General features: G+C 43.6%; 1 protein-coding gene across 1 annotated transcript in view; it reads right to left on the reverse strand.

The window, feature by feature from the left end:
• dcc (DCC netrin 1 receptor) overlaps positions 1 to 12,188 on the reverse strand; it is a gene marked incomplete at its 3' end in the record, with an annotated part of 209,478 nt that overhangs the window by 76,772 nt on the left and 120,518 nt on the right. The window contains exons 3-4 of the mRNA XM_034120235.1: positions 10,359 to 10,646; positions 3,709 to 3,859 (exon numbers count right to left, since the gene is read on the reverse strand). Of these exons, the coding sequence (XP_033976126.1) occupies positions 3,709 to 3,859; positions 10,359 to 10,646 (439 nt within the window). The remainder of the gene's footprint in view (positions 1 to 3,708; positions 3,860 to 10,358; positions 10,647 to 12,188) is intronic.

Consider the following 12,188-nt stretch of genomic DNA (forward strand, 5'->3'; position numbering starts at 1 on the left):
ATGGTATGCCTCAAGTGCCTTTAAGTGCCTGCTGTATGTGGTCCAGGCTTCTGATCCATACAGAAGAGTGGGGAGCACCACAGCTTTATAGACCAAGATTTTGGTCTTTGCTTGGAGGTCACGGTTCTCAAAGACTCTCTTCCTTAGCCTTGAGAAAGCCCCACTGGCACAGCTGAGGCGATGGTGTATTTCATCATCAATAACAGCTTTTGATGATAGGAGGCTGCCAAGGTATGGGAAGTAGTCCACATTTTCCAGTCTGATGTTGTCAATGGAGATGTGTGGGGGTAGGACAGGCGTACTACTGTAGTGGTTGGTGGAGGATTTGGGTCTTTTCTATGTTGATGGCTAGACCAAGCTGTTTGTATGCTTTCGCAAAGGCTGATAGGATACCCTGTAGGTCCTCTTCCGAGAGGGCTACAAGGGCGTTGTCGTCCGCATACTGCAGCTCCATGATCGATATGGTGGTGGTTTGACCTTTAGCCCTGAAACGGTTGATGTTGAGGAGTTGGCCGTCAGTTCTGTACATGATGTTGACTCCCTGGGGCAGATGCTTGCTTGTGAGATGTAGGATAGCAGCAACAAAGATGGAGAATAGCGTTGGAGCGATGACACATCCCTGTTTGACTCCTGTGTTGACCCGGAAGGGTTCAGTTTCGTCTCCACTGCCACTGAGTACCGTGGCCGACATATTGTCATGCAGCAGTCTCAGTACCCGGACGTATTTTTCTGGGCAGCCAATCTTTGCCAGTACCAGCCAGAGGGCCTGACGGTTCACTGAGTCGAAGGCTTTGGTGAGGTCTATAAATGCCATGTATAATGGTTGATTTTGTTCCCGGCATTTTTCTTGCAGTTGGCGAGTAGTGAAAATCATGTCTGTCGTGCCTCTGTTTGGGCGAAATCCACTCTGAGACTCAGGAAGGATGCTTTCTGACAGGGGGGTGAGTCTGTTGGCCAACACCCGAGCTAGGGCTTTCCCTATGGTGGACAAGAGAGAAATGCCACGGTAATTTCCGCAGTCTGTCCTGTCTCCCTTCTTAAATATGGAGACAATTAAGGCATCCCTAAGCTGAGCAGGGATTTCCTCTTCTTCCCAGATTTTGAGAAGCAGGGCATGGATGTGCTTAAGAAGATCGGGTCCGCCTTTCTTCAGGACTTCTGCTGGGATGCCGTCGGGCCCAGCAGCCTTGTTGTTTTTCATATTCTTAATGGCATCCAGCACCTCACCCAGGCTGGGTGGTTCTCCCATGCTTTCAACTATGGGCTGTTGAGGGAGTTGGTCAAGAGCCTCCATCTCAGGAATGGTGTCCCTGTTTAAGAGGTCCTTATAGTGCTCTTTCCACCTGTTTGCTATTGCATCCTTGTCCTTCAGAAGCAAGAGCCCATCTTTAGAGCGAAGGGGGGTTAGGCGGCGATAGCTGGGACCATATACCGCTCTTGTGGCATCAAAGAATCCTCTTGTATCACCAGAGTCGGCAAGCTGCTGGATCTCCAGAGCCTTCTTTGTCCACCACTGGTTCTTCAGTTTCCTAACTTGCGTTTGGACGGCTGCCTTCGCTTTGGCATGGGCTGCTCTTTTCACCTTGCAGTGGATGTTATTTTGCCAGGTGATGAAAGTTTGCCGCTTGATGTCAATGAGTTGCTGAATCTCGGTGTCATTCTCATCATACCAGTCTTGATGCCTCCGCTTTTTTTGACCAAGAATTTTTTTGCAGGAGTTCATGATGGCAGTAGAAAGTGTGCCCCAGTGTTTTTCAGTATCCTCCGGATACTGTTTGGGCTAAGAGCATCCTGCAACTGTTGTTGGTAGGTGGTGTCACCCAACAGGTCGATGTTAAGCTTTGGCCGGCTCTGTCTTTTCTGCATCCTTCTTTTCCGCATTAAGCGGATAGACATGATGGAGCAAATGAGGCGGTGGTCAGCCCAGCAGTCGTCTGCACTGGTCATTGCTCTGGTGTTAAGGACATCACGGCGGTCTTTGGAGCGGACAATGACGTAATCAATGAGATGCCATAGTTTGGAGCGAGGATGCATCCATGATGTTTTGAACTTGGTTTTTTGACGGAAAAGTGTGTTGGTGATGACCAGGTTGTGCTCTGAGCACTTAGTTAGCAGTAGTATGCCATTGGAGTTTGTGTTTCCAACCCCTTCTCTCCCCAGCGTGCCTCTCCATAGGTGGTGGTTTCGTCTCCAAGCAGGATTAACTTATCCTCCTTCGGGACTTCAGATAGAATTTTGTCCAGGTCAGCATAGAAGGCCTCCTTTACTTCATCCTGTGCATCAAGCGTTGGGGCGTAGGCACTAATAACGGTGGCCATCTGACTACTGGCAAGCATCAGACGTATGGTCATTAGGCACTCGTAGATGCCCACAGGGAGTTCATGGAGGTGGTTGATGAGGCAGTTCTTAATAGCAAAACCCACACCATGGATTCGTGGCTCATTTGCAGGCTTTCCTTTCCAAAAGAAAGTATATCCGCCTTTTTCTTCCTTCAGCTGCCCTTCATCAGCCAGTCGGGTCTCGGAGAGCGCTGCAATGTCGATCTGGAACTTCCCTAGCTCTCTGGAGATGATGGCAGTTCGCCTTTCAGGTCGATCGCTGGCTTGGTTGTCCGTGAGGGTCCGCACATTCCAGGCTCCAATACGTAAATGTTTTTATTTTATTTTTTGTTTCTGACCGCGTAATGGTGATCCCTCTGGATGTGGTATTCCAGACAGGATTTTGTGAGGCAGGCTATGTTTGGGGTACCTTTTCTAACCCCCTCCCCTACTGGGGTGAGCAGAGTGGACCCTGAATAGGGGATGCTCAGTCATGGGTGCAGCTGCCGAGAAGCTCTTTCTGCCTCAGTCCAAGAGCTTAGCGACTGAATCAAACACCCATCGACCTGTGTGCCAGGTTGTGACTAGGAACTACCAGACTTCACTGTCCTGCCCCCGTTACCACTTCCTGAACGCCACAGGACTTTGTCTTCCAGGATGTAAAATGGGTAGATTCCCTTAGGGAGGACGCCTGCGCGTGACGTCTTTTAACGTGGGGAGACTGATGCGCCTGCAGCCACCACATGGTCCTTGGCAGAGAGGGGCCTGAATCCAATGGCATGGGTTAGAGACCACCCTCTGTTGCAGCCTTCATCCGCCTTCAGTGCCGTTGTGACTTAGAGTATCATCCTTCACCACTTCCGCCGTTGAGGTCTTTGGATCGCACTTTGTCTGGGACCTCCCCCTCGACCTTACCGCCATGGGTAACCCTACCAGGAGCTAAAAAGCTCCCGACGGCATCGCTCTTAGGTTCATTGGAACACACAAGGTTCTCCACCACGGCAAGGTGGCGATCCATGTACACAGGTAGGTGCAGACATGCACATGCAATACACACACATTTAAAAAAAAAAAACACGGAGGGGACTGGTAGCTGGAGAGGTGCCAGTTCACCTCCAGGGCCCAGGAGGTGAACTGGCACCTCTCCAGCTACCAGTCCCCTCCGTATTTTTTTTGTTCAATCGGGACTCGAACAAAACAGTACCCGTCGTATATAATCATTGTTGGTTTTGGTCTGTTCATGGCATTTATCGACAATAAGAAAAGATAATTAATTATCACTGGACTATATGTAAATTACTGGGCCAGTTTGGCTCTACTGGACCAGAATATTCTTTGACTGTACCACAGGGTTATACATGGATAATGTTATGAGTAATGACAGACAGACCAGCTCTGGATCATCTCCTCTCCTCTCCTCCACTGGATGCCTGGAGTCGGGTATCCAGAAGCGGAACATTCCAGCACGGCATCGGTTCCCAGCAGAGCCGTGACCCTCGACGGACGCTGGAGGAACTGGAGGTTCCTGCTTACCCCCGGCTCTGAGAGAGAGAGAGAGAGAGAGAGAGAGAGAGAGAGAGAGAGAGAGAGAGAGAGAGAGAGAGAGAGAGAGAGAGAGAGAGAGAGAGAGAGAGAGAGAGAGAGAGAGAGAGAGAGAAGGTCATCTTAATACAATTTGCCAATAAATCTGCTGCTATGACAGACTCCACTCTCACAGAGCATCAGTGGGTCTCACTGATGTTGGGGGATTTTCTCCAGTAAATGACTGCATGCTGTAGCACACACACCCTGTCTCCACAGATGTGAACAGTGACATTGACTCATCTTTCTTCTCTTGTGTAACTTAAAGTGTAACTCCAACAGACAGCCACTCATTTACTTCCTTTATCCCCCAAAACTCTTGGTCCAATGAGCAGATAGTGTTCTGTGAGTTTCTGTGAGGCACACTAGTTACAGTTGATGTGGTCGCTGTCCTTGGTGTTGAAAGGACAGACGCTTACTAGGACCGAGTTGAAAAGCTAATCAGTACTCATGAATGAAAACACAAATTCTGTATAGAAGGAAGCTGCTAAATGCAAGGATGATAACCAAAAACACACAATGAGATATTGCATATGCATGAAGATGGTCAGCAAGACAGAGAGAATGAAGCTGTCAGCCTGAAAATATATAGTGCTGATTGGAAATAAATCATAAAGAGATATAGAAAAAGCCTCCAAAATGCAATATTCACAGTCATAGTGACATATAGGTAATAACCTGTCAGGAGATTGTGTCAAAAATAATGGTTTATTTGGTCACCTGGGCTTATCATGTTGAGAGCATGTTGTAAGGATGATATGAGTAGAACATCAACATGGTAGGTGTGTAGTTTAACATCATCAGGGCTTTCATCAATGAAAAGTAGCATTAAACACAGTACAACACAGCCTGGACCAATGTGACTGTCCATCTTTGAAGGTGTTTGGGCCTTAACAAAGGTTTTAGACACATTTTGACCAGATGATTGTGCTAGTGAGGGAATTCCCAAAGTTATTGGGATTACTCCTCGGGGGACTATTAATGTCTGAACCACATGTCATGGTAATCCATCCAATGGATATTGTGATGTTTCCCAGTGGACTGAGTGGAGGTTACTGAAACCCTGGCTGTAGGAAACAAGAAATACAAAGTGCTCTTGCATGTTAAAGTCCAACGTTCTGTTCTGTTGAAAATAACCAGCTTTTATTCAGGCATTTCTAAAACAATTCTGATTATGTAGTTTTACTTGGGGATCCACACAGCTAACACAGATGGACAATGCTCATTAAGCCATTCAGTCCACAAAATGTCCAATCTTGTGAAACACCATGATAACAGAAGAAGGAGCCTGCTCCCAAAGCAGAAAGATAATATAAAGAGCCAAGAGCTTCAGTGATTAACTTAAAATGTTCTTAACCTGTTAAGCCCTGAGCCTGTTTTTCAGGTCTCAGGCTCGAAAATGACATTCCCAGAACAAATGACCATATCTTCCCTTCTAAAAGGGTTAAATTAATAATCTTTACTCTCAAAGTAATGATAAACCTGTGAGTTGGATGTAGAAAAGTCAGAATCAATATAGATGTTTTTTATTTTAAAGAAAATTCAGATTTTACATAGTAAAAAACTGTAAATTATAGTGTCCGTCCAAATATTATTTTTTACTTATAGTGAAAACTACCCTTGGATGATGGGTTAGTAGACTAAAAGCTTTAGGAATCCAAAGTACAACATATAATAAGTACCCTGTATCAAGATTGATGCAAAACAAGTGAAATTTGACTTTTTTAGAGAGGTTTAGCCAAAAAACACTTCTGGGGTCATTTGGGTGGATTTTCCATATCTCTGGAACCCATCGGTCGATTTTGATGATTGACACCTCTTTTGAACCGTTAGACCCAATATAATCAGGGGGAAGTTCCTAAATCCATCTAAACATTACCCATTGGTGAATGAGTGATGCGTAGCCAGAATGCGGTACCACATCATCGATGCATTTGCCAATGTAGCAAATGACCGTGTCCGTGTTGATATTTTTGTCCTCAAACACACTCCACTCAGTAGATTCAAAGCAGTGCTGCAGAGCTGAGTCTGACTCCTCATTCCAGCGTTGGACAGTCCGTGTCACCGGTCTGTCCCGTTTCAGTTTCTGCTTGTAAGCAGGCAGCAGCAACATGCTGATTTGCCGAAGGGAGGGCGAGGGAGAGCCTTATATCCATGTTGGAAAGGGGAATAAACATGGTCCAGTGTATTTCCGCCGCGCGTCGGGCAGCTGATGTGTTGGTAGTATTTCGGCAGGACTTTCTTCATGTTGGCGGCGTTAAAATCCCCAGCCACAACGAACGCCGCCTCTGGCCGTGAAGTCTCTGTCCTGTCTATAAAACCACATGTAAATTCTCTTGGCAGATGAAAAGCCCGGCATGTGATCATGAGGTGCTCTAAATGAGGGGAACAGTCCGAAGAAATAATCCTCACATCTGTGCACCAGTTATTATTTATCATGACGCACACCCCTCCTCCCTTGCTTCTCTCTGAATTAACAGTCCGGTCCGGGCGAAATATCGTGAATCCGTCTGGAACAATAGCGGAGTCCGGGAAAGCGGAGTTGAGCCAAGTCTCCGTGAAAAATGTTCACGTTACAGTCCCGTTGAAAAGCAATCCTGCTTCTGAGTTCATCTAGTTTATTTTACATTGACTGAAGATTAGCCAGAAGAATACTCGGGGGAAGAGGGGGTCGGTTTTCGCGTTTCCTCAGCCTCACTAGCAGCCCGGCCCGGGACCCTCGCTTTGTCTTCCTCCTGCGTCTCTCAGGTTGGACAGCAACAGGCAGCCATGGCGATTCTCCATTGTCTGACGGTGGGCTGTTGTCCACAAAGTTTCTGATTTGTAGAAGCTCCTCTCTGCTATATTGTATAGCAGAGTTGGTGTGGTCGGCTCGCATGTTAAAAGCACACGACAAAAAGTAAACAAACACTAAAATAATATGAAAAAAAGGCAAAGATATCATATGAAAGCTGAGATTCCACAGATTCCAATGGTCACTGTGCGACCAAAACTCAGGACAGCGAACACACGGGGCCAAAACGGCAAATACGTCTTACCTTTGCTGTTTTCTGATCAAAAGTTGTGTTCAATGCATATAAACGCTGCTGAAGTTTCTGTGTCACTTTGAAATTATTACTGATAATCCATCATAACATTTATGTCAATAAGAGTAGTTTTCATATATAGCTGCTATGAGAGCTACGAGAGTGTATGAAAGCTTCCGGTTTTGGGCATGCTGGCTGCGCATCACTCTCATTCACCAATGGTAATGTTTAGATGGATTTAGGAACTCCCTCTCGATTCAATTGGCTCTAACGGTTCAAAAGTGACCCCAGAAGTGTTTTTATTTTTCTAAACCTCTAAAAAGGTCAAATTTCAAGACAAAGCGAGGGTCCCAGGCCGGGCTGCTAGTGAGGCTGAGGAAACGCGAAAACCGACCCCCTCTTCCGAGTATTCTTCTGGCTAATCTTCAGTCAATGTAAAATAAACTAGATGAACTCAGAAGCAGGATTGCTTTTCAACGGGACTGTAACGTGAACATTTTTCACGGAGACTTGGCTCAACTCCGCTTTCCCGGACTCCGCTATTGTTCCAGACGGATTCACGATATTTCGCCCGGACCGGACTGTTAATTCAGAGAGAAGCAAGGGAGGAGGGGTGTGCGTCATGATAAATAATAACTGGTGCACAGATGTGAGGATTATTTCTTCGGACTGTTCCCCTCATTTAGAGCACCTCATGATCACATGCCGGGCTTTTCATCTGCCAAGAGAATTTACATGTGGTTTTATAGACAGGACAGAGACTTCACGGCCAGAGGCGGCGTTCGTTGTGGCTGGGGATTTTAACGCCGCCAACATGAAGAAAGTCCTGCCGAAATACTACCAACACATCAGCTGCCCGACGCGCGGCGGAAATACACTGGACCATGTTTATTCCCCTTTCCAACATGGATATAAGGCTCTCCCTCGCCCTCCCTTCGGCAAATCAGACCACATCTCGCTGTTGCTGCTGCCTGCTTACAAGCAGAAACTGAAACGGGACAGACCGGTGACACGGACTGTCCAACGCTGGAATGAGGAGTCAGACTCAGCTCTGCAGCACTGCTTTGAATCTACTGAGTGGAGTGTGTTTGAGGACAAAAATATCAACACGGACACGGTCATTTGCTACATTGGCAAATGCATCGATGATGTGGTACCGCATTCTGGCTACGCATCACTCATTCACCAATGGGTAATGTTTAGATGGATTTAGGAACTTCCCCCTGATTATATTGGGTCTAACGGTTCAAAAGAGGTGTCAATCATCAAAATCGACCGATGGGTTCCAGAGATATGGAAAATCCATCCAAATGACCCCAGAAGTGTTTTTTCTAAACCTCTCTAAAAAGATCAAATGTCACTTGTTTTGCATCAATCTTGATACAGGGTACTTATTATATGTTATAGTTTGGATTCCTAAAGCTTTTAGTCTACTATCCCATCATTCAAGGGTGGTTTTCACTATAAGTAATGTTTTTTTTTTGGACGGACACAATAATTTACATTTTTTTTACTATGTTCAAAAGATTATTCATTTATCCCTTTTAGAAGGGAAGATATGGTCATTTGTTCTGGGAATGTCATTTTCGAGCCTGAGGCCTGAAAAACAGGCTTGGGGCTTAACAGGTTAATTGGTTATTATATTTCGATGTTACCTTTGTCTTATCAATGATTAATACTTATTTCAATGTAGTTGTTACATTTAAATGTACAATGTCATTAATTTATACATATTTATTTATGCCCTATGTTTTTTATTCAATTTCCCTTTAATGAAAATGGTTTAAATGTATTAATTGTGTGTCTAATGAATGTATTTAGATATTCCTAAAAGTGTTGTGGGAGAGGGGGGGGGGGGTCACCTGCGATGAAAAATACGAGGGGATTTTAAATGCAAAGTACATGAGGTTATCCTGCTGCAGGATAAGTGTTCCTCCCTGACACATATTAAAATCACATCCGACACTTTATACATTCATTACACCAAATGAGACACGTGGCACTGGGAGGAGATGAACAGAAGAGATGACCATGAGATACAAACTGCTGCTGTGTCGGTGTATAGCAATACAACCTCTCCAATATGAGAGGTTGGTCGTTCTGAGCTAGTTTAATATTTATTTAATAAATACAGATACTTTTTTGCAATTGTACTGTGCAATAATTACTTAATGTAGGAAAAAAAACGTTATTATTTCATTTCATTTCAAACCTTTATTTATCCAGATTGTCCCTTGAGATCATAGATCTCTTTTTCAAGGGAGACCTGCAGCAATTAGGTTCCACATGAAACTATACTTTGATAATATCCCAACATTTTAATACATTTTTATGTCTCAACTCCTAAATATGCAACTTATGTCACTTTTTTAAATTGCTGCTTTTAATCTTTTGCCATGGACGTGTACTTATTTTTCTATATTATTATATATTATAGCTTATTCTTTATTACTGCATGCCTTTTTCTACCTGCTATGCCACTTCTGCTGTAACTCAGTAAATGTCCCCGCAGTGGGACTAATAAAGGAATTCTGATTCTGATGTATCGTAGCAGAGAGGCTCCAAACCCTTAGGCACCAAATCTACACCATGAGAGACAAACTCTGTACACTGAGACAAAATACTGCTTGAGGCTCTGCTCTTTGATGAGAGATGAATGGAAGCATCTGGACATGATATAAAGATGTATGTTAGTATGTGTGGTATGGAATGTCAGTGCTCAATATTCAGATCCTTAACTTAGAGGTTGTACTTATTGTACCAAATAAAAAATGTGGAGGTCCTTCGGTGAAAATGTTACTTAGGTAAAGGTAACCAATGCAAATGTAGTTACACTATCACACAGTATATGACATCAGAAGTTAATATTATTCATGCTTGGTTGTAAAGGCAGAGTTCGGCTGTTGTTGTTAGACACAGTTATTTAAGATGATGATTCATTTCAATAAGGATCATTTTCTCCGTTGGCTATTGATTGTTTTGATTGTCAATATTCTGAGGTAAAGTCACCAATTGACTGATCTTTCAGCTGTACTGGCATATACTTTGTGGTGGTTTAATCATTAATAATTTGTTCAAGAACTAGCATCTTCAGCTGTGCTGCACAGCATTAAAAACAATTCAGTTTTACAATACACTTTGAAATAAAACGTATATATTATTATAAGAGCTTGATTATTATTTTTGGTTTTCCAATGCAGTTGGTGAACACCTGATTTACTAGTTTAACCACTGTGTTGAATTAATGTAATAAACTAAATCAGCAATTTATTACTAATTGTAAAGCAATACATTTTTAAAGTAACCCTCCAAACCCTGTCAACGTTGCACCAATCCACGTCTCTCCAGAGGAAAACACTGCTTTACTCAAATACCATACTTTAGAGAATGTACTTAGTTACACACTGAAGTACACAGAGTATATGTCAGGTACCTGGCAGCACCCGGAGCTCTGCGTCCGTCCCGGTCCTGGTGCTGCCCGGGTTGTCTGCCAGACACCGGTATGTGGCAGAGTCCGGCGGCTGGACGCGGCTGACCTGCAGCGAGCCGGACGGCAGCACCGCCAGGCGAGAGTCGGGGTCAAAGGTCAGTGCTAGGTCCTCCCGATTCTTCTGCCAGCGGATGATGGGCGTGGGGTCGCCTGAGACCTCGCAGCGCAGCAGGGCCGTGTCCCCCAGGTATGAGGACACGGACTCCGTGGGGATGACCACCTTCAGCGGACCTGCAGGGAGACAGAGGGGTCAGTAACAAAACATGGAGTATCCATAGAATTCACTCAGCGTATATATTATTATATATTATAGTATATATTTTATTGGTTGTTTCGTTGAGTCCTCGTCTGAAGCCTACCGTTACACTGCATTGAGACTTGGATTTAGAGAAAACAGTGCCAACAGTCAAATAGCGATAACACCAAGCTATATCTATTCAAACAAATATGAACAAAGCAAAACATGTTTTTATAGCAATGTCAGGATCAATGGATAAGCATTTTAACTGTGGAATGGACTCATCAATAAGAGAACTTCATGTTTCACTGAAGCATCTTTTGGCACCTGACTGCTGAGCCATGTCTCAGCTAGATAGATACAGACGTTCCAAAAAAAGCATGGCTGAGAGTCACGAAATGGAAACGGAAGATTTAAATGAAGTCTCTTTTGAATCGTAACACGATTTGGTGTTTATATACTGACATTCAGACTTGGTATATAAACATTAATAATAATAATAATAATAGATTACATTTGTATAGCGCCTTTCAAGGGACCCAAGTCCGCTTTACATGGTGAACAAACAAACAAACAAAAGGGGAAAATAATAAAGTAAAAACATTTAATAAATAGCAGTAGGAGTGGAAGCAGGGGGACTGTGATGGTTTAGGGGTCAAAGGACATGGTGAACAGGTGAGTTTTGAATGATGACTTGAAGATGTCCAGGGAAGCAGCATCTCTGCAGGAAGTGCATTCCAGATTGTACTATTGGGAACAGTGGGGAGCTAGTATACTATATACAATATATAGAATTGTCCGTACTGTACTGTTCTTTACTGTACTTTACTGTACTGAACTGTACTTTGCTGAACTGTACTGTACTTTACTGTACTTTACTGAACTGAACTGTACTGTACTTTACTGTACTGAACTGTACTGTACTTTACTTTACTGTACTGAACTGTACTTTACTGAACTGTACTTTACTGTACTTTACTGTACTGTACTTTACTGAACTGTACTTTACTGAACTGTACTGTACTTTACTTTACTGTACTGAACTGTACTGTACTTTACTGTACTGAACTGTACTGTACTTTACTGTACTGAACTGTACTTTACTGTAGTGTACTTTACTGTACAGTACTTTACTGTACTGAACTGTACTGAACTGTACTTTACTGTACTGTCCTGTACTTTACTGAACTGTACTGTACTTTACTGAACTGTACTGTACTTTACTGTACTGAACTGTACTGTACTTTACTTTACTGTACTGAACTGTACTTTACTGAACTGTACTTTATTGTACTTTACTGTACTGTACTTTACTGAACTGTACTTTACTGAACTGTACTGTACTTTACTTTACTGTACTGAACTGTACTGTACTTTACTGTCCTGTACTGTACTTTACTGAACTGTACTGTACTTTACTGAACTGTACTGTACTGTACTTTACTGAACTGTACTGTACTTTACTGTACTTTACTGTAGTGTACTTTACTGTACTTTACTGTACTGTACTGTGCTGTTCTTTACTGTTCTTTACG

This window comes from Trematomus bernacchii, unplaced genomic scaffold, assembly GCF_902827165.1.
Source record: "Trematomus bernacchii unplaced genomic scaffold, fTreBer1.1, whole genome shotgun sequence".
Lineage (NCBI taxonomy): Eukaryota > Metazoa > Chordata > Actinopteri > Perciformes > Nototheniidae > Trematomus > Trematomus bernacchii.